At 39.6% G+C, this 18251-nt stretch overlaps 1 protein-coding gene across 3 annotated transcripts in view; it reads left to right on the top strand.

Moving 5' to 3' along the window:
- mecom (MDS1 and EVI1 complex locus) overlaps positions 1-18251 on the top strand; it is a 127196-nt gene that overhangs the window by 49913 nt on the left and 59032 nt on the right. For all 3 annotated transcript variants that reach the window (XM_079480841.1, XM_079480843.1, XM_079480842.1), the window contains exon 2: positions 708-1063. In XM_079480841.1, coding sequence (XP_079336967.1) covers positions 708-1063 — 356 coding nt within the window. The remainder of the gene's footprint in view (positions 1-707; positions 1064-18251) is intronic.

Genomic DNA, 18251 nt, shown 5'->3' on the forward strand with positions numbered 1-18251 from the left:
TCATCGGCCACGCGCTGGTTTTCCTCTCCGAGCGAGAGGTCATAGGTCACCAGACAACATCCTCCCAACATTCAGCTCATAATTAACCCAAGCAGCTTCAGCATCCGCTGTTTTCCGACTGAATTATAAGGAAGCATAAAATTGTACAGCGTGTCCAGAGATCCTTCGAGTCCAGATTGCCCCTCCTCCTTATATCCAAACAATCCAAAGCGGGCGTCATCTCTGAGGTCGTGATGATGATTATCACCCCTGACACTTTCATATCCAGACCGTATTAACTGTTTTTCCAGACACAAACCATTTTCCCCTTCCCGGAAAGTTTGTTTAACTGCTCTAGTGGTCAAATATTTTATATGGCCCTATGTATATTTACTCGTATCTGCGGAGGGTCGGTCACATGTTGGAGGTTGCTTGTGGTCTGCAAGAGCGAGTCTTCGGAAACAAATCAAACAAAAGTGCTTGTGCGTAGTGCTACAGCTGGTGCTGGGTTTGAAACTTCAGGCTATTTCTTGTTGTAGCACTGAAGTCCTTTAATAAGTAACATGTTGAAATGTAAGAAAGTTGTAATGTCATTGTTAAATTAATGAAGCACGACAAGAACCAAAAAAGAAGTTTGAAAAAGAAGTTTGTTTTATAAATAAATGGTGTAAAACAATGTTTTCTCACAATGTAGTCCTCACAAAGTGACTTTTTTTATTCTGCTTAAGGAGATGGCGAAGACTTTTCCCTTTTCTCCTCTGATGACCTGGAGGAAGTTGGAAGAGTCTCCGATGCGGATCCAGCCCCTCCGGCCGCTGCTAAAGACCTTCCCTCCCCTGGCCTATCAGGCGAGGCCATCTCCCCGTTCGCCCCCTCACCCTTCCACCCATCATTCCACACTTCCATGTACCTGGCAGGGGAGGGGCTCGAATCGGTGCCCCCAGACTTTGAAATCAGAGAATCGGGCGTTTCCAAAGGAACCCTGGGCGTCTGGGCCTGTAGGCATCTGGAGGTGGGAGAGCGTCTCGGACCCTACGAGGGAACATTGAGGCACAGACCAGAAAGTGCTGCCCAGGCATGGGAGGTAGGATGAAATAATGAACCGACGAAGCCTTTCTCTTACAGTAGTCTGATAACAGGCTTATCCGAGATAAGAAAATCTTCACATGGTCAGGGGGAAAGCGTGGCAGATAACACGGGCTCGTGGGCTGCTGTTATGATGGAGGGTTTCTCTGTCATCAGAAGAGAGGCGGTGTGATTAACCCTGCTCTTTATGTTTTATGGTGGAGCACCTTTGCTCTGCTCTGTGATCTCACAGTAACCCCAGATAACAGTTGCTGTAATCCCATTAGTCACAATTACTAGACAGGCGATTGGTCAGCGTTAGGCCAGTTATATCAACACCCCCATTTCCTTTTAACGCCTAATCCGTACGGCACAATTGTAAATAATTATGCTTAAAAATAATTGAAATTAAATATATGAATTAAGCAGCTTGGTTGTGTTGACATCCTTTTGCTTTTTTACAGTGAATAGCAATTTTTTTGTTTTTGGATATTTTCTATTTAGATATTTCTATATTGAGTCACATATTATTTTAATCTCGCGCAACCAACATACAACACATTTTTGTTTATTAATGATGTTGACAGTGATTGAGGGATATTGACAGGACTCAAATATTGACATAACTTTAGATTTTATTAGTTTCATCATTTATTCTCAGTTTATAGTTTTGAAGAATGAAAATGAATAAATCTAGTTTATTACGATTATAAATTATAGATTATAATCGTACATTACAGATTATAAAAATGTATAAATCAGGCAAGTTATACTTTGTACTTTCTCTCTGAACTTGAATTTTTTTTTGGATGAATTCGGAATTGATTTGGCAACCATCACACCAAGCGTTTCACAATATACAAATATGACTCGGCCTTTATTCCATGACATGATATTAATAAATCGTTCTTAATTTTTTGTTTCCTTTACCCCCCTGTATGTTGTTCAGCTTTTTGTTATTTAGCTAATATTTGTTGGTTTAGCGGACACATGGCATTATTTTTAAGTCAATACAGCCATTAAAATGAATGTAATAATACATTACATATTAACTTTTTTCAGTTTTTTTCAGGGTTACTTTATTCCAATTACAAGTAACAAAGACAACATAAATTAATAATATTTGTCATTGACCTCTCTTGAATCGTATTGATAAAATAGGTGATGTTTATATTTTATGAAAAAGAAAAATGTATGATCAGGGGGAAGAAAAACAATATTTATAAATGCCCAATGCTCATTTTTAGCATTAAAGATGGGCCTCACACACCTGAACGCCACTTAAGGGTTAACTGAAGAATTAACGCTACATACAAAAGCGTGGACACTTACCCATTCCCCTTAGCTACTATTATACTCACATATGTATAGTTTGCTTCTGTCTGGATTTTTGGTCAATGGCGCCATGACCTCACTTAAAGATTAGAGTGGTCAATTCTCCCTCTGTGATGTCATTGCAGTGGGAGGAGTCTGAATCCAACTTTCCAAACTCAATTAAATCCCAGCGCTCATAAATCCTCCTTTTATCCAGGTTAAAGACTCGGCTCGGGGCAACCCCCACCCCATGGCCGCCCTGTCTATCAGATATTGGTCAGACTACTCTCACCACTCGAACCCGGGTCACAGGACAGGCCAGAGGTCGAGTGTTGTTTTGGTCAGGGTCAGTTTAGGCTAATTTTGCCCGGCTAGAGAGGTTGCAAGAGAAGGTATCAGGCTAATCGAAAGTTTAAATAGAGGGATAAAGATATTCTTGACTTCTTCATTGAATAGCACAAGCTTTTGTTTACTGCCTAATATTACACCGAAACCGCGTTAAAAGTGGGAAGCATATATGTTTGTCATATTGTGAATTCATAGACAGCCTCAGGGTGGTTTTGCGATAGTTTATAATAATTTAAAATAGTTCGGCGTTACTTCTGCAGTATGTGTAGTTAGTCTGCAATTTGAATTATACGTTTTGAACGAAAAGCGTTCAGTTTTTATGACATGTTTTCTTTTATGATTAGTTCTGGTCTGTTTGTGTCAGATTACAGTCGTGATTTACGATGGTGACTTAAAAGTTAATAACCAGTTCCAGATTGTTTTTCAGAAAAAATGCAGAAATATTTTCGTCAGGATGTTGCATTATGGTTTAAGTTTGGTTGGTCTATGTAATTATGGTTAACTTTGAGTCAATCTTGTTGAAAGGTTCAAATTTGCTTTTGTGATGAAAACACAATATTTAGCATTTTATTCGTCTAGATTATTTTTTTCGCTTGTCTTTTTTTTTCTTCTACGACACCTGAAGTCCTGCATGTGCAAATGTTAGGTTTTAACATGATTGAAAAGTCTTCCGTCTTCCAATGCTAGATTTACAGTGTCTTGAGCAAGCACTCTTTCTCGCTGCCCCGCTCGCTTTATCATTCTCCATGGAAAGGAAGAAAAAGGGTTTCATGAATTTTAATTCATTGGTAATTTATTGCACGCTTGAATAATATGTATTTAAGAAACTGAGAAGCCACAGAGAGAGAGAGATGGCGGAGGGATGACAGCGTCCCGCAGCAGTGCTGTATCACTATGTTTAATTAGCTGGCTGACAGCGGGCCATAACTCTCTCCATTAAGTAAATAAGTTGTAAAGAATTTATGATGAAGTGCCTCATTATTCAGAGGGGATATTCTATGATGGCATGGACACATTAAATATGGTAAATGGCATTAAGCATCTCTCGCCGCCATTCGCTCCTACTCGTCTGTACGACCCCTCCCGCCGCGTGAGAAGCCGTCAATATGCCAATATGCAAGAGACTGTAAAAATTAAATTGATTTGGTAAATGTGACTGAAGATAGATCTGTTTGCTTTCATCATCAATTCTGCCATGTGGATGAGTGATGTCACCAGGGTACGATAAAGACAGAACCCATCTGGAGGCTTTGATGAAGAGGGTGTGTGTGAAACACGTTAAAGCCACAAGTCCTGAAATATTGTACACAATTTTCAGCGTGTGTTTGTGTGTATGCATGTATGCAATTGTGTTGCCCTTCCCCTTTTTGTGTGTGCTTGTGTTTCCTTCTTGTTGGTGTGTGCGATTTTTGTACTTGGCGCATGATTGTTTGTAGCATTGTAGTTTGTAACAACAAGTTTGTTCATAACAGGTGTTTGCATGATAGTGCACAAGTGTTTGTTTGTTATTGTGTGTGAATTTGTACTTTATGAAAGTTTGTTTGTTTGTTTGTTCGTAGCAGGTATGTGATAGTGCACAGATGTTTGTCAATGAATGTGTTGGTGTGTGCGATTGTGTAGGATTGTTTGGTGTTTGTAAAGTGTTTGTTCGTAATCAGGTGTTAGTGTGAGAACACAGGTGTTGCTGTGTGTTTGTGTGATTGTTTACTTCACAAGTGTGTGTTTAAGCAGGTGTTTGTGTTTTGTTTGCCAGGTTTTTAATGTGTGTGCTTTTGTGCTTGATGCGTGTGTGTTTGTTCATAACAGGTGTTTGTGTGATAATGCAGGTGTCTGTTTAAAATTGTGTTGGTGTGTGTGATTTTTTTTACTTTATGCACGTTTGTTTGTTCGTTTGTAACATGTGTTTGATGTGTTAGTGTGTGTGATTGTATACTTTTTAAGTGTTTGTTTGTTTGTTTGTTCACTTATAATCAGGTGTTTGTGTGAGTACACATGTGTTGTTGTGTGTGATTTTGCACTCGAAACTTGTTTGTTTGTTTTTAGCAGGTGTTTGTGTGATAGTGCTCAGGTGTTTCTTTTACATTGTTTTGGTGTGTGTAATTTGGTACTTTATGCGCGTTTGTTTGTTTGTTCGTATCGTGTTTGTTAGTGCACTGATGTTTGTCAATGTATGTGTTTGTGTGTCTTATTGTGTAATTTTAAAGTGTTTGTTTATTCAATATCAGGTGTTTGTGTGATAGTGAGTATCTGTTATAACTGTAACTATAACTATATTTGCGTCCACACCAGCGGACGATAACAATAACGTTATGTTTATTTTAAGCCTGCGCGCTGCAGTGTTCACCGTCACTGAAACGAATGTAGATGACCTGCTGTTGATGCTTTTCATTCAAGAACGTCTTTTCTCCAAAATATGACAGCATAGGCTGGATGCTCTCGTGTCCGGAATGTGAAGCATATATTTTGCCAGCTTGCTGACTCATAACATATATACTATGCCACCGTTAACACACCGCTTTCTGGCCACTACGGTCTTTAATTCTGACATAAAACCTGTGTTACGATCACCTATAGTCAAACGTTATGTCTTACAGTATGCTGGGAAAAAAATCTTTCTGAAAGTGATCCCAACGATATCGTTCTCTGTTTCTTTATCTTTATAGTTACGATGTGAACCCCGCTATTCTCCTGAATTACCATTATTGTTTATACGTATAGTTATCGTTATAATGTGAACGGTCTTTTAATGTGTGTGATTGTCTACTTGCCAAGTGTTTGTTTATTCATGACCAGGTGTTTGTGTGATAGTGAACAGGTTTTGTTGGCCAGGTGTTAATGTGTGTGATTGTTTACTGTACAAGTGTGTGTTTGTAAGTAGATGTTTGCGTGATGTTGCACATGTGTTTGTTTGTCGTTGTGCACATGACTTGGTGTGTGTGACTTGTGTGCTATTCAAGTGTTTGCTGGTTTGTTTTTGTGCCTGTACACAGGTTTATGTCAATGTTATTTGTTTGGGGTAATGTGTACAAATGTTTGCAGAAGTGTTTTTTTTAATGTGCATTGCACATGTTTATTTGGTTGTACATCACTGTGCATTTGGGTGTGTGCTCTGTATTTCTGGCTGTACAGATTTCATGCAGCTTTTGTGTGGTTGTGGTAAAGTTTGTGTGTGACTTTTGTCGGGATATCTGCAAACAGATTATGAGCGAAGTTTATCACTAAAGAGCAGAAGCCGTCATCATAAATTTTTACTTGTAGTCCTTGTGAGTGTGTGTTGAAGTTATGAAAGCTGTTGAGTTACGAGTTCATGTGGCTGTAGTAAATAAAACAACCACCTGCCTCACCAACACATTCTCACACTCACACAAAGCCATTGTACTAAGCTTAAACATTTTGATGTGCTCTGATTATCTGTGCAGGTCAGTGTGCTGACCCCACAAAGGTGTCACCACGAAGGTGTGTATGTTTCACACACATTTGCTAGTGTGTTTGTGTCTGTGTGTATTCATGTGTGTGGTGTGTTGTGTCCAGGAGCTTTTGTGCACCTTTTGGGACACCGATGGATGGGACGTTGGAGATTAGCCCTGTGTGTGTGTGTGTGTGTGTGTGTGTGTGTGTGTGTGTACGTGGTTGGAGATTAAGAGTGTGTGTGAATAGGGGTGAGGGATTAGTCCTCCACAGCATGCCCGTCTCCACACTCCTCTCTTTTTTAACCCTGCTATCCCGCTCTCCGTCTTCTTTCTGTCCGTCTTTTGTGTCGAAACCTTCCGTCTGTCAGTCTCCCGATCGCGTCAGCTCGGTCTGTCATTCGTCCTCAGAAATATTTATCCGCTCCTTGTTTTCCCTTATTCTTCCTCCGCGATATATATTCCTCCTCTCTTTTTCATGGACCAAAAGGAAGTTTAATCCCTGTCTCAGAGTAACTGACCTCACACACACCAGCCATTCACAGAGGCGTCTAGAACTCATCTCATGTGTTTTTATGAAGCATTATGTTTTAAAGTATTCACTGAGAACGTTTCCACTCGTTCACGCGCTTGTTCTCAGGGAGGACTGAGAAGGAACTAGAAAGAAAGATTACGCGGATTGGGACTTGAGTGAATTTCCCATGCACTTTGTTTTAAAGGAGCATACTAAATTTGACGAAGCATTTATTTCTTGAGCATAATTCATCAGAGAATGTTATTCTGAAGAAATAGAAAAGTTTGTTTTCATAAGCTTTCGTCACTTTCATTCATTCACTCAATTTACCAACTTGATTTTCACACTTCTTGAAGATAAATTCAATAAATCAAGATACATTTAATTTGAGTTTTCTGTCAAAAAGAAGTTGCAGACCAACAGAATGAGGGAATACACAAACTAATCTTTAAAAGCGAAACGGCCCATTTTGCTTTCTCTGCATCTTTCCGTGTATCTCAGCGGGATGGGGAAGCCGGAGTTAAATACTTATAGAGTCGGTATAGAAATGATGTCAGGACAAAGGCATTTTTTAGCAATGGTAAGGTGTGTGTACGTGTCACAATGCCAGGTGAGGGGGGTGCCGCTAAAAGGTCATGACCTCATTAGATGTGTAAGAATAGGGGTGTGTGTTTGGGTGCAGGGGGTGTACCTGCTGAAAAGCTCTGTGGGGAGGAGGGGGCGGGGTTTCATTAAAATGAGCCTTCCTCTTCCTGTTTCTGCCTCTATCTCAGGCCTTCCTTTCTTTTCTACACCAGACAAGAATGCAGACCTGCTGATCGGGCTCGAAAAGACTCTATTCACCTCCTTGCTGAGGTTTCCATTAGAAATATAGGCAAGTAGTTGTAGATCACTGAAACTTAAAGGGATAGTTTACCAAAAAATCATTTCTGTCTTCATTTATTCACCCTTATTTAGTTTGAAGCTTGTATGATTTTCTTCGGTGAAACACAAAAGAGGATATTTTGAGAAATGTAATAATGGTTTTGTGTCCATTCAATGAAAGTCAATGGTGGTCAGTTTTGTTCGGTTTTCAGCGTCATACAAAGTCATACAAGTTTGCAATGACATGATGGTGACTAAATGATGAAATCATTTTTAACTGTATCTTTACCCAGGATAATATAAGCCAACTTTAAGGAAAGGCATTGGTTTTACTTTGTACATGAAATGCACATGTACTCGGCTTCGGCCATGAGGCGGCTATTAACAACCAAAAATCAGTTTTTGCTTTACAGTGTTAGCATTAAAATGCCATTACACTCAGAATTCCGTGTCCTATAATTGTTTCCACCCCTGAAACCTGTACACCTCAAGCATGCGTTAATGTTCCAGAAGTTTTTAATGGAAATATGTTTACATCAAATTGTCAAGTTGTCAATCGCTCCGGCTGATGCTTATGTCAGGGTTAAACCGAAAACATGATTGCCAGTCATTTCTGGGGTAATTTCCTAATTATGAAAATACTTCAAATCTAAGCAGATGTGTACCAGTGACCTGGAAGCTGTTCAGTTTTCAAACAGACATGTTTGAGTAGTCTTGACAGTATGTTTTGGTCTCCGGGGTTGCGTTGGAAAAGACTCATGTCTTTCAATATCATGTTTGTAACCCAAGATTGTGCAGTTAATATGAAGGAACAAGACTTTATTTCAAACATTCCTACTTTTTGGCAGATTGTGGTCATTTACAACCTGTCTTGCTCTTTTTCCATCTGTCTGTTTCTTTTTACATCTGTCTGTCTCTTGCTTGCTGTGTTTTTTGCTTACAGTGGACCCCATTGATTCGATTGAAATGAACGAGGGATTGAATTGCTTTTTATTCTATGGGTCTCCTTTATGAAACACAACTGAGTAAATTGTAAAGCCATTTTTACATAAATTGCCATATTTAAGTAAATAAGACAAACGTGTACTTGCCTGTGTGTTGTTTGGGATCCTTTACACACTGGGATGTGGTGTTTAGGTCTATGACACAAGAGCAGCATTATTAATAGTTTAAGTGCTAAATTAAAGACACATTTCTAATCATTTTCCACACAGCAGTAGTTCAATATGACAAATAGGTCATAACTGATGTGTGTTCTCCATCAAATCAGAGTGTAAGGTAATTCTACCCTAATCCTAACTCATACATAATCCTTTTTGCATTTGTAGATTTTGAACTTTAGTATGGTTTTCTTCATGAAAACCATTGCCCAATACCCAAAGTATAGGTGATATGGACAATTTGTTCTCCGCACAATAATAGAAAACTTGACACTCATATAAACAGTTTCAGCCGCTTTAAACGTTATGTGGCCCAAACTTAACTTCCGCTAGACCTCCGCAAAGAATGAATAACTGATGAGTAGTTTTAAATTAATAAAATACAAGTAATATACAATAAAATATTAATAATAATTAAATGTTAAATAAAAAAATATAACCAAACACATACCAGAAGTTAACTTCGGGCCAGCGTGTGCATCTGATGAAACTACAGTCCACATCAGTGGTTCTCAACAGGGGCGCCATGGCGTAATTTTAAATCAGACACAATAGGCATTTAAATACGTTTTAAAACAAGAAAACCAAGATATTTCTTATTTGTCCATTTTTATATTGAATAAACACTTTTCAAGTTAATATCAATACCAGAAATTAGTGTTAATATTTTAATTATTAATGCCGCCATTATTTATTTTAATCTGTAGTTCTTTATTATTGTATTTACCTTTGATTTGTAAACATTCTTTCGTTTGATAAACGTTTAGGTTGTTCAGACATGCCAAGTAATGTTTTCTATTTCCTAACCCTAAAATGAACTCTCATATCTATAGATGTAATTAGATGTAACGTTTTTTGGCTTATTTGTGAGACATTTTACATTTTAAAACCTTTTTTCGTATTATGTTTGTTGACGTTTCGTTATTTATGAGGGTATTATAATTTTTTGGCCCTCACAATATAACCAAACCCGTATATATGCTGTCTGAATCTCTGGTTTGCACACTAATGTTTTAAAATAGTTTTACTCAGTAATTCTCTCTCTCTCTCATGCACACTGATATTGTTTTTAAAGCAACTGAATGAGCAGAAATAGAGCAGTGTGTGTTTGACTGTGTGTGTTTGTGTGTTATTGTGTATGAAGTTGGGGTGTGTGTGTGCGATGAGGATTATAATTGTGTGTGTGTGTGTGTGTGTGTGTGTGTGTGTGTGTGTGTGTGTGTGATTGGAGCTGACACAGGCTGTATTATCATATGTTTTACGTTAGCTCGCTCTAAACGTCTGTGTGGGGTAGACAGTTCAGAAATGCCACTCAACCTGAACGTGCACACACACACATACACACTTACCTACTCAACTAAGAATAGACCTCAGCAAAACAGATCGAGTTACTCTAACCTGAGGATGGAGGGCGGTCGGGGGGAGAAAGTGAGAAAGAATGAGAGTTCGCCAGAACCAAAACAATAAATACAGACAAGATCAGCATAAAACGAAGAACTGACTGCAGGTGAAAGGAACATGAAAAGACGAGAAAGAAAACTAGAGGAACGATCATAGAGAGAGAGAGAGAGAGAGAGAGAGAGAGAGAGAGAAAGAGAGAGAGAGATAGAGAGAGAGAGAGAAAGAGAGAGAGAGAGAGAGAGAGAGAGAGAGAGTAATCAGATTTTCCGGGTGGCAGCAGGTAGTTAGAGAAAGACTTTCTCTGTGGCCGTCCTCTCGGGTAACAGGTTAACACACACACACGCATGCCAGTCCTTTCGTTTGGCCGTGTCACCCCTGATCTATCATCCAGGATTTTTCCTGCTCTGTGTGTCAGTAATGTTAGCTCAAAGATCTGCTCTAATTGTTGTAGCTGGTCAAGATGAGTTACCATCTCGAGCCGGCGACAGGCACGCCCTCTCAGGCCAGATTATAAGCCTGACATCCTGCCATACGCAACCTTCAAAATAAACCCCCCTAGAGAGACAGAGAAAGTGAGAGAGATGTTTTCGTGCATGAGAGGGTTTCTCCTTAAATAGGGCGAGAACACATCCATCTTCTCTCTTCTTCGTTGCATCCGGACGTTCTTTTTCTTTTAAGTACCGTCTCTCCCCTCTTTTCCTCTCTTACTTTCTTTATGACAGCCATTGTAGCCTCTTCAGAGCGACGGGGGGAAGCCGCGCCGTTGGCCGTCGCTCCTGAGCCTGGCTTGATTGACAGCGGGAGTCCGGCCAACTGCCACCCAGGACACCAGGCCATAAATCATCAGCTATGGAGCGCGCCCACTTCCTGAAATGCTACCGCTGCCTGCAGGGGACAAAAAGCCCTTTGTGGGAGATTTTATTTGGGGGAAAGGTTTAGAAGGTCTCGGGACGGTTTGCCAGGGCCAACCGCCCTGCCTGCTTTGCTTAGAGATGAAGTTTAAGCCGAAAGGAGAGAAAGCGAGGAGAGAGAGATTTTACTTGCGGCCAGACTTTGCACTCTGTTGACACTACTAGTGTCTCTTCCAGGTGTCCCACCCGTATCTTAACCTCAGATTTTAGACACACAACACAAGATCTCAATCGAACAGAAAGAAATACGGCAGAGAAAAGTTCATTTTTTGAAGGTACAACAGCAAGTCTGTTTAATTCTACGGGTCATACAGAGGGAAGAAAATGGTCACGTAAAAACAAAATTATGACCGGTTAAGTCCAAGAAACCTTGACTAACATAATAAGTGGACTTCAGGGGAGAAATAAAAGGCTGTAAAAGTGAACAATTCAACTCCTTTAATACTTTTTGCAGTGCCCTATCATGCTTGTTACAGTGGCAAAGTTTCAAGAACATTTTCCACGCAACGATTAAATCCTCCATTGACTCGAACCGACGCCTGACGGTGAGGTATCGCTGGAACTCCATTGTGAGTTATCTGGCGTGATGGTCAGAAGGCCCGACATGGACGTGAAGTTCCATCAACAGTGGCATCCGGATCAGAGTCTCACACCAGAGGAGATCTCCGTCGTTGTTTTCACTCATCTCTCCCGTCTGTTTTTCTTTTTCCGCTACCTCGTCAGACACCGAGAGAGACGGCCTGTTTTCTCTTTCAATAAAGATCTGAAAGACAGTGAGAAATAGGGAGTGCGATGTGACCCTGGAGAGGTACAGACGAGAAATCCCTGACACCTCCGTAAATCTGGACGTCCCGCGTCCACCCTTCACTGCAAGAGTGTGCGTGTGTGCGCGCGCCGCGAGTGTCAACCAGCCGCAAGAGAAAAACATTCCTGCGTGGTTCTCACACAAATTCAAGAGGTTTGCTGTGAAAACAAGGCCTTTCCTCACTGCTTCACTCTTTCTTTAGTCGTCTTTCTCTCTCTCGCTGGCTTCAGCTGTCCTCCCCAGACTAGGCTGGTAGGGGAAGGATGAAGGTTTTCATTGTGCTGCTGTTGATTCTACATTAGACTCAGTGTTTAGTTTTTATGATGAATACTCGCTCTAGTCTGTGATGTTATTTTACAGTCTCTCTGGGTCTGGCTCAGCCTCTCTGTGTCTTTCTGTCTGTCTTGTTTGACATTTTATATGGTATTATCATGTTTTTGTTCGTGACATGGTAATACTATGTTTTGGGATGTTTACCATAGTAATACAATGTTCGTTTGGTTACATGCTACAAAATATCGTGTTTTTAGATTACTATAGCAAATACTGTAGTTTTAAACATACAGTGTTTAATTTTTATTTTACCATGGTATTACCATGGTATGTTCCATCTTGATACAATTCTACAAACAAAATACTGTGTTTTGGATTGACTTTAAGAAATACTGTGCTTTTGGATTTACTATAGTAATACCGTGTTTTACATTTACTATAAGAAATACTGTGTTTTTGGATTTACTATAGTAATGCCGTGTTTTGGAATTTACTATAGTAATACCATGGTTTTAAACGTACAATGTTTTTTTTTACCGTGCACTGTGAAATACCATTAGTTTTTGGATGTACTATAGTATTACCATGTTTTTCAAACATTTACCTTTTCAAACATTAACATTTAATTGGACAATTACTATTATTACAATTATGTTTTTTTGTATAACCGTGTGTTCTGGGACACAATCCAATATTTGGGAATATGCGGTGAAATACCACATTTTCAGATTTTTTGTTTAGTTTTTAATTTAGTGTTAGACTGTTGTAGACACGTGCCTTTTAGTACTACCATGATTTTGACCATGTCTCATTTTTTAACTATGACTACTCTGAATTTCCTTGGAGTTAGGCTCAGCGTTTAGCTTTAAAGATGAATATACACTTGTCTCGCTCACCCTCTCTTACAGCTAGAGTTTAGCCACATTAGCCAAATTTTTCACCCAAATGGAAATGTGTGCTGTCACTAGGCCATCGCCCCTGACGATCTGCTGTCCAATCATTCACATGCAGCCCGCCAGCCCCGCAAATAGGCCTGTCACTCTCCCCGTCGGCACGGTAACGGATGGTCCATCATTAAAGGAGGGGGTGAGCAGGGGTGAAGAGAAGTCCGGCGGATGATGAGCCCGCTGCCCCATCAGGTGTTCGGACACGCATACACAAAAATGGTGTCTGTGTGAGGTAGCATGCGAGATGTGTGTAGATGTGCAGAGGTTCACAAAAAGTGCAATTTTTGTAACGTAACATGGTGTTACCATGGTTTTTTATCTGACACCATTATTGTACAATAGCAATGCTACAATTCTCTTTTGTAAAGTTTTCTTGCATTTGCGTGTGTGTGACTGGTAGCCTTCGGGGGTCATAAATAAAAGAGCTTTTGGAGGAGATAAGGCATTATGGCTATTTACCCTGACTCGCACTCACTATTCATCAACACACACACACGCGGGTCGGATCCAGCCGCGTCACACTTATTTATGTTCAGTGCTCTCGGTAAGGCTACACTGGGTGTTAGACTCAATAGAGCCATCCGTTTCTCACCGTGTGCTCGGATGAGGTGATGATGATGCATTCTGTTGTCAGGGAAACAATCAGCAAGGCCGGTCGTTACGGTAACAGGATCGCCATGGATGCCTGCCCGGTAAATAACAACTCCATCTGCCCGCCGACAGTCACAGAGACAAATGCCGGCCTTTTAATTAGGCTAATAAAATAAGAAAGGGAGTGACTGCTCGGAGTGCCTGTCAGTTACTGAAGATACATCACACACACAGTAGACACTACGCACACACACACGCACTAAACTACTAGACTAAACTAAACTATCTGGCATTTATTGAAAGCACACATGATGTGTTTGATTTTACTACAGACTTCAAACATTACAAATATTGAAACTTGGCTGACAATTATTATTATTTATATAAAATAAATACTATTTAAAGAAATACATAATTATTTTAAAAAGAAAAAATGTAATTGTTCTGATGAACACAGAGAAAGATATTTGGAATAATACTTGTAACTAAACAGTTCTTGGACCCCATGGACTATCGTAGTATGACAATGTGCTTTTAACATTTCTTTGGTTGGTTGAACACAAATGAAAATAATTTGAAGAATGTAGGAAAGCAAACAGTTCTTGGCCACCATTGACTAGCAAAGTAGGAAAATGACAATGGTGGCAAAGAACTGTTTGTTTACAAGCATTCTTCAAAATATCTTTCTGTGTGTTCATCAGAATTAAGAAAGTTGTACAGATTTGGAACAAGTTGAGGGTGAGTAAATGATGGCAATTGTTTTTATTTAGGGTAGAACTGTATCTTTAAGTGTGTAAGTAGTATGCAAGATCATTATTAGTGCATTCAAAATGTTTTCTGTAGGTCTGGTACTTTTGCCCATGACTGTTTCAAAGTGAGTTTTACCCATAATGCATTGTGCTTTGGAGAGAAGTGTGTGATGATTGTCTATCGATTTGTTTAGTCGTGGACAAATGACAAGCAATGTAATGCCAAAGCTGCCACAGCAGTTTTCTAAGGTTTAATCCTTAAGGTTCAGGACTAATGAATTTTAATGTAATGAGTTTGGCTAGATGCTTTTGTACGCAAAGTGTGAAGAATACGTCTGTGGCGTCAGTATGCAAGGATTTCGTGTGGTATTACTGCACATTTACAAATAAATAGGTGCTTAGCTGCCATAACAAGAAAAGTACACAAAGTTTCAGGTGTTAGTATTAAGCCTTTCACACTTGAAGTTATTTGAGGTTTGTAATCCTGAGTTTAATGTTTATGTGTGTTGAAAATACAGTGTAGGGTTAAGGGTTAAGATAGGGGTTAGGATAAGTTTAGGAATCATCGTCTGTTGTGCGGTCACATTGGAATCTGGAATCTGAAATTGTTGCACTGTAATCCAGGTTTAGACTAGCACAAGTGGAGATAATCCTGCTCTGGAACAGGGTTTGTAACCCGGGGTTAAAAAGTGTGGAAGATGGGGAAAGGCCTGTGGGTTAAACTAGAAAATGTGAACTAAAGTGTGAAAAAACCCTGAAGTTTTTCTCCCTCTGAGACACACACAGACACACAGATTTGAGAAGAGACTTGTACTGTAGCATTTCCAGGCGTTTTTTCAGGTGTTTTTCACTCTGTAGACATTCATTTACCAAACCTAATTGAAATAAAACTCTTTCCTCCTTCAGTTTATGTTCACAACACTTCACTTGTCACCATGAATGACCCACTGTCTGTCTGGCCGGTTACTGAAAAGCAGCCCTGCTCACCTATAATGTATGTCATCAGCTCGGGGTATTTTTGAAGACTAGAATATTTTCAAGTTGATAAAATAACAGCTACAGGTAATAATACGGCCAGACGGACTCCAGATGGTGCGGTGAAAGAAGCCACTTGGTCGGATTTCTCCAAAGTCTTTCCCGAACGTTCTGCTTCATTTCCGCAAAGTCAACTGAGGTGATGAATTTAACTCGAGAGGTAAAAAAATGATGTAGAATGGGACGTGGAATAGAGTTTTAAAGGGCAGTAACAAAAGAATGAATTGAAGTTGGAATTGACCTCGGCGCCTTGCGTCGCCACTGTGACATTGTAGCACTAGTTCTCGGGTTTTCTTTAAATCACTTTAATGTTCTTTAGACAGAAAATGTGTGTTGGGAACATAAGCCCTAGTGCAGTCTAGTTGCTGGAGCTGGGGTGGTTAAAGATCTGGTCTGGTAAGTGAAAGGTTGTAGGTTTATAAACTGCAAGGGGTGGCTGTGATCATTATTGTGCTCTTGAACAAAACCCAAGGGGCGTACGACAACGAGAAAGTTTAATATATGTGAAGTTGAAAGAGTGTGGATTCCTTTTTCTATAAAAGTTTTACCTTGTTTTAATATGCCAAATAGTAGTGCAGGAATGGCTTTAGTCCAGATCTCTCTCACTCTCAGAGAAAAAGAAAGACAGATGAGTGAAGCTGCCTACTCCTGATAACAGCATCAGGCTTCAGGGTTGTAAACACATGGTGCGTTTGATGTGTTCTTATCATGCAAACTTTAAACACTAAACCCGCCACTCCAGAGATCAAATTCACACATTAATCTACACTTTAATTTAATAAGTTTTGAAGCAGAAACATGCAGGGAGGCACGTGCACGCGCACACACGCTGGCACCCATCAAAGCCCCTAATGACTCTAAACATTAAATCAATGGTTTGCTGTTTTTATTTGAAGATTCAAATAAATGCATTGTGCAGTTGCACGTGCTTGGCCGTAAAGTCTCCAATGAGTCTTGATTCAGTTTTAAGAACATCGTATTTAAAGCAGGAGCAGTGTTAGTGTGTGTGTGTGAAAGTGTGTCGAAAGTGTAAATGATTAGAAGCAATATTTAATGCAATTATAATCTAAAATATGCTCACATTTTCATTTTATTCTAAAGGCCTATTAACACCAAGATGATAACGATGACTATTCAGATAAATTGTTAAAAATGATTTTTTTGTAATGTCACAACTATGACAATGTGTATACCGAGAAAAGATATTGGGATATTTATCCAGCTGAAACCTCGACAACAAATTAAAATTCATTTGAAATGAAGGACTCACTTACAATGATCCATTGCTGTGGATATTAATATAGTTATCGTTATGTGTATCTTTATGGTTATCGTTCTTGATGTGAACTTTTCTGAGGAAGCTGTTATTAGGTTACTGATTTTTGAGTGAACTATTCCTTTAATGATGGAAAGTTCATATTAGAATGTTCTTTTATAGTCTCACAATAAAAGCGGTTTCATGTGGGGTCATGTGAGGGTCGTGAACTCGGTGTGGCACTGTTTTACATACCTTTACAAAACCGAGACGTGTGCAGAATGCCTGAACGATATTACATTCTTCATGTAATAGGGAAATGTATTGTCATGTGTAATTCTGTTATTAATCAGAATGAACAAAACAATTGCCTCACATTGAAATTCCTGAACATCCAATATAAGTCAGATGCAAAATTTTTAATGATTTTATCAAGTTAATGGAAACGGTTCATTCAAAACTGAAACTTTATTTACTCTCCCTCAAGTTGCTCCAAAATATCCAGAAGAGTGTAGGAAAGCAAACAGTTCTGGGGTACTTTTGACTAAGTTTCTATTTGTGTGACATCTCCTGTTTGACCTCTGAACCTTCACCCTGCAGAAGCAGGCCGCACAGTCTGATCCCGTTTCCATGACAACAGTCAGGGTCATCTTTGGGTCATAGGGTACAGTAGCAGGGGTTGCCTCTTCTTCACACGCGCATCCACGCTCTTTATGCTTTCAATGCACTGACGCTCCGATCCGGCGATAATAATGATTCCCCATTATTTCGTCTTCGCCCATAAATAATCAAACCATCCAAAGAGACCCCCGTAGCCCCTGTTCATCTCCCCTCGTCTCTTGTTTGCTCTCTTTTGTTAGCGCAGAGCGAGAGATAAATCAGGTAGTGTTAAAGAGCGCATGAAGAGAGCAGATTTACTGCCGGACATTATCTCCTCTCAGACGCTCCTCACAGCCGAAGAGAGTTCATTAAACTCTGCATGGAGATGAGCTTAATGCTGGATTCAGCGGTGACAGGGCAATATATATATCCCCCACACACACATTATCTCTGAAGAAGCGTTTGTGTTGTAGGTCTCATCGCTTCAGGATGGTGAGAAAAAGGAAGCAGATGAGATGCACCTGTTTTGTTTTATCATGAAAGGATGAGAACTTTGTGTTTCAGAGCTTTTGTCACTTTTAGATACAGTGTAGATTTTTGCGATCTTGTTAAATTATCGTTAAATGTCCGGATTTTTTAAATATTATATTGGACAATTAAAGTCCCAGTGAAATAAAAAATGACACTTACATATTTTCATTAAATATTGCAGCTTTTATTGTAAATAGTTTATCAATATGGGTCTTCTCATTGATTTCGTGTGCCCTCATAATCTTTTGTTAAAATCTGAAAATGCACTTCCGGCCTGTAATGACTATACATTTTAATTGACGTTTGTTAGAAGGCTCCGCCCCTTCGACTCCTCCCTTTCAACTGTCAGTCTGCTGCCAGTTCCATTTCAAGGTGCAACGGCTGTTTTTATACATCCAATCAAATTTCAGAGAAAGACGAAAGCCACGCCCACTATGTTTCTAATTCAACTCTGAAATTCATAAAAAAATATGGAACTAAAAACAATGGCAACTCCCGGTAG

This window comes from Barbatula barbatula (genome assembly GCF_947034865.1).
Source record: "Barbatula barbatula genome assembly, chromosome: 19".
Taxonomy (NCBI): domain Eukaryota; kingdom Metazoa; phylum Chordata; class Actinopteri; order Cypriniformes; family Nemacheilidae; genus Barbatula; species Barbatula barbatula.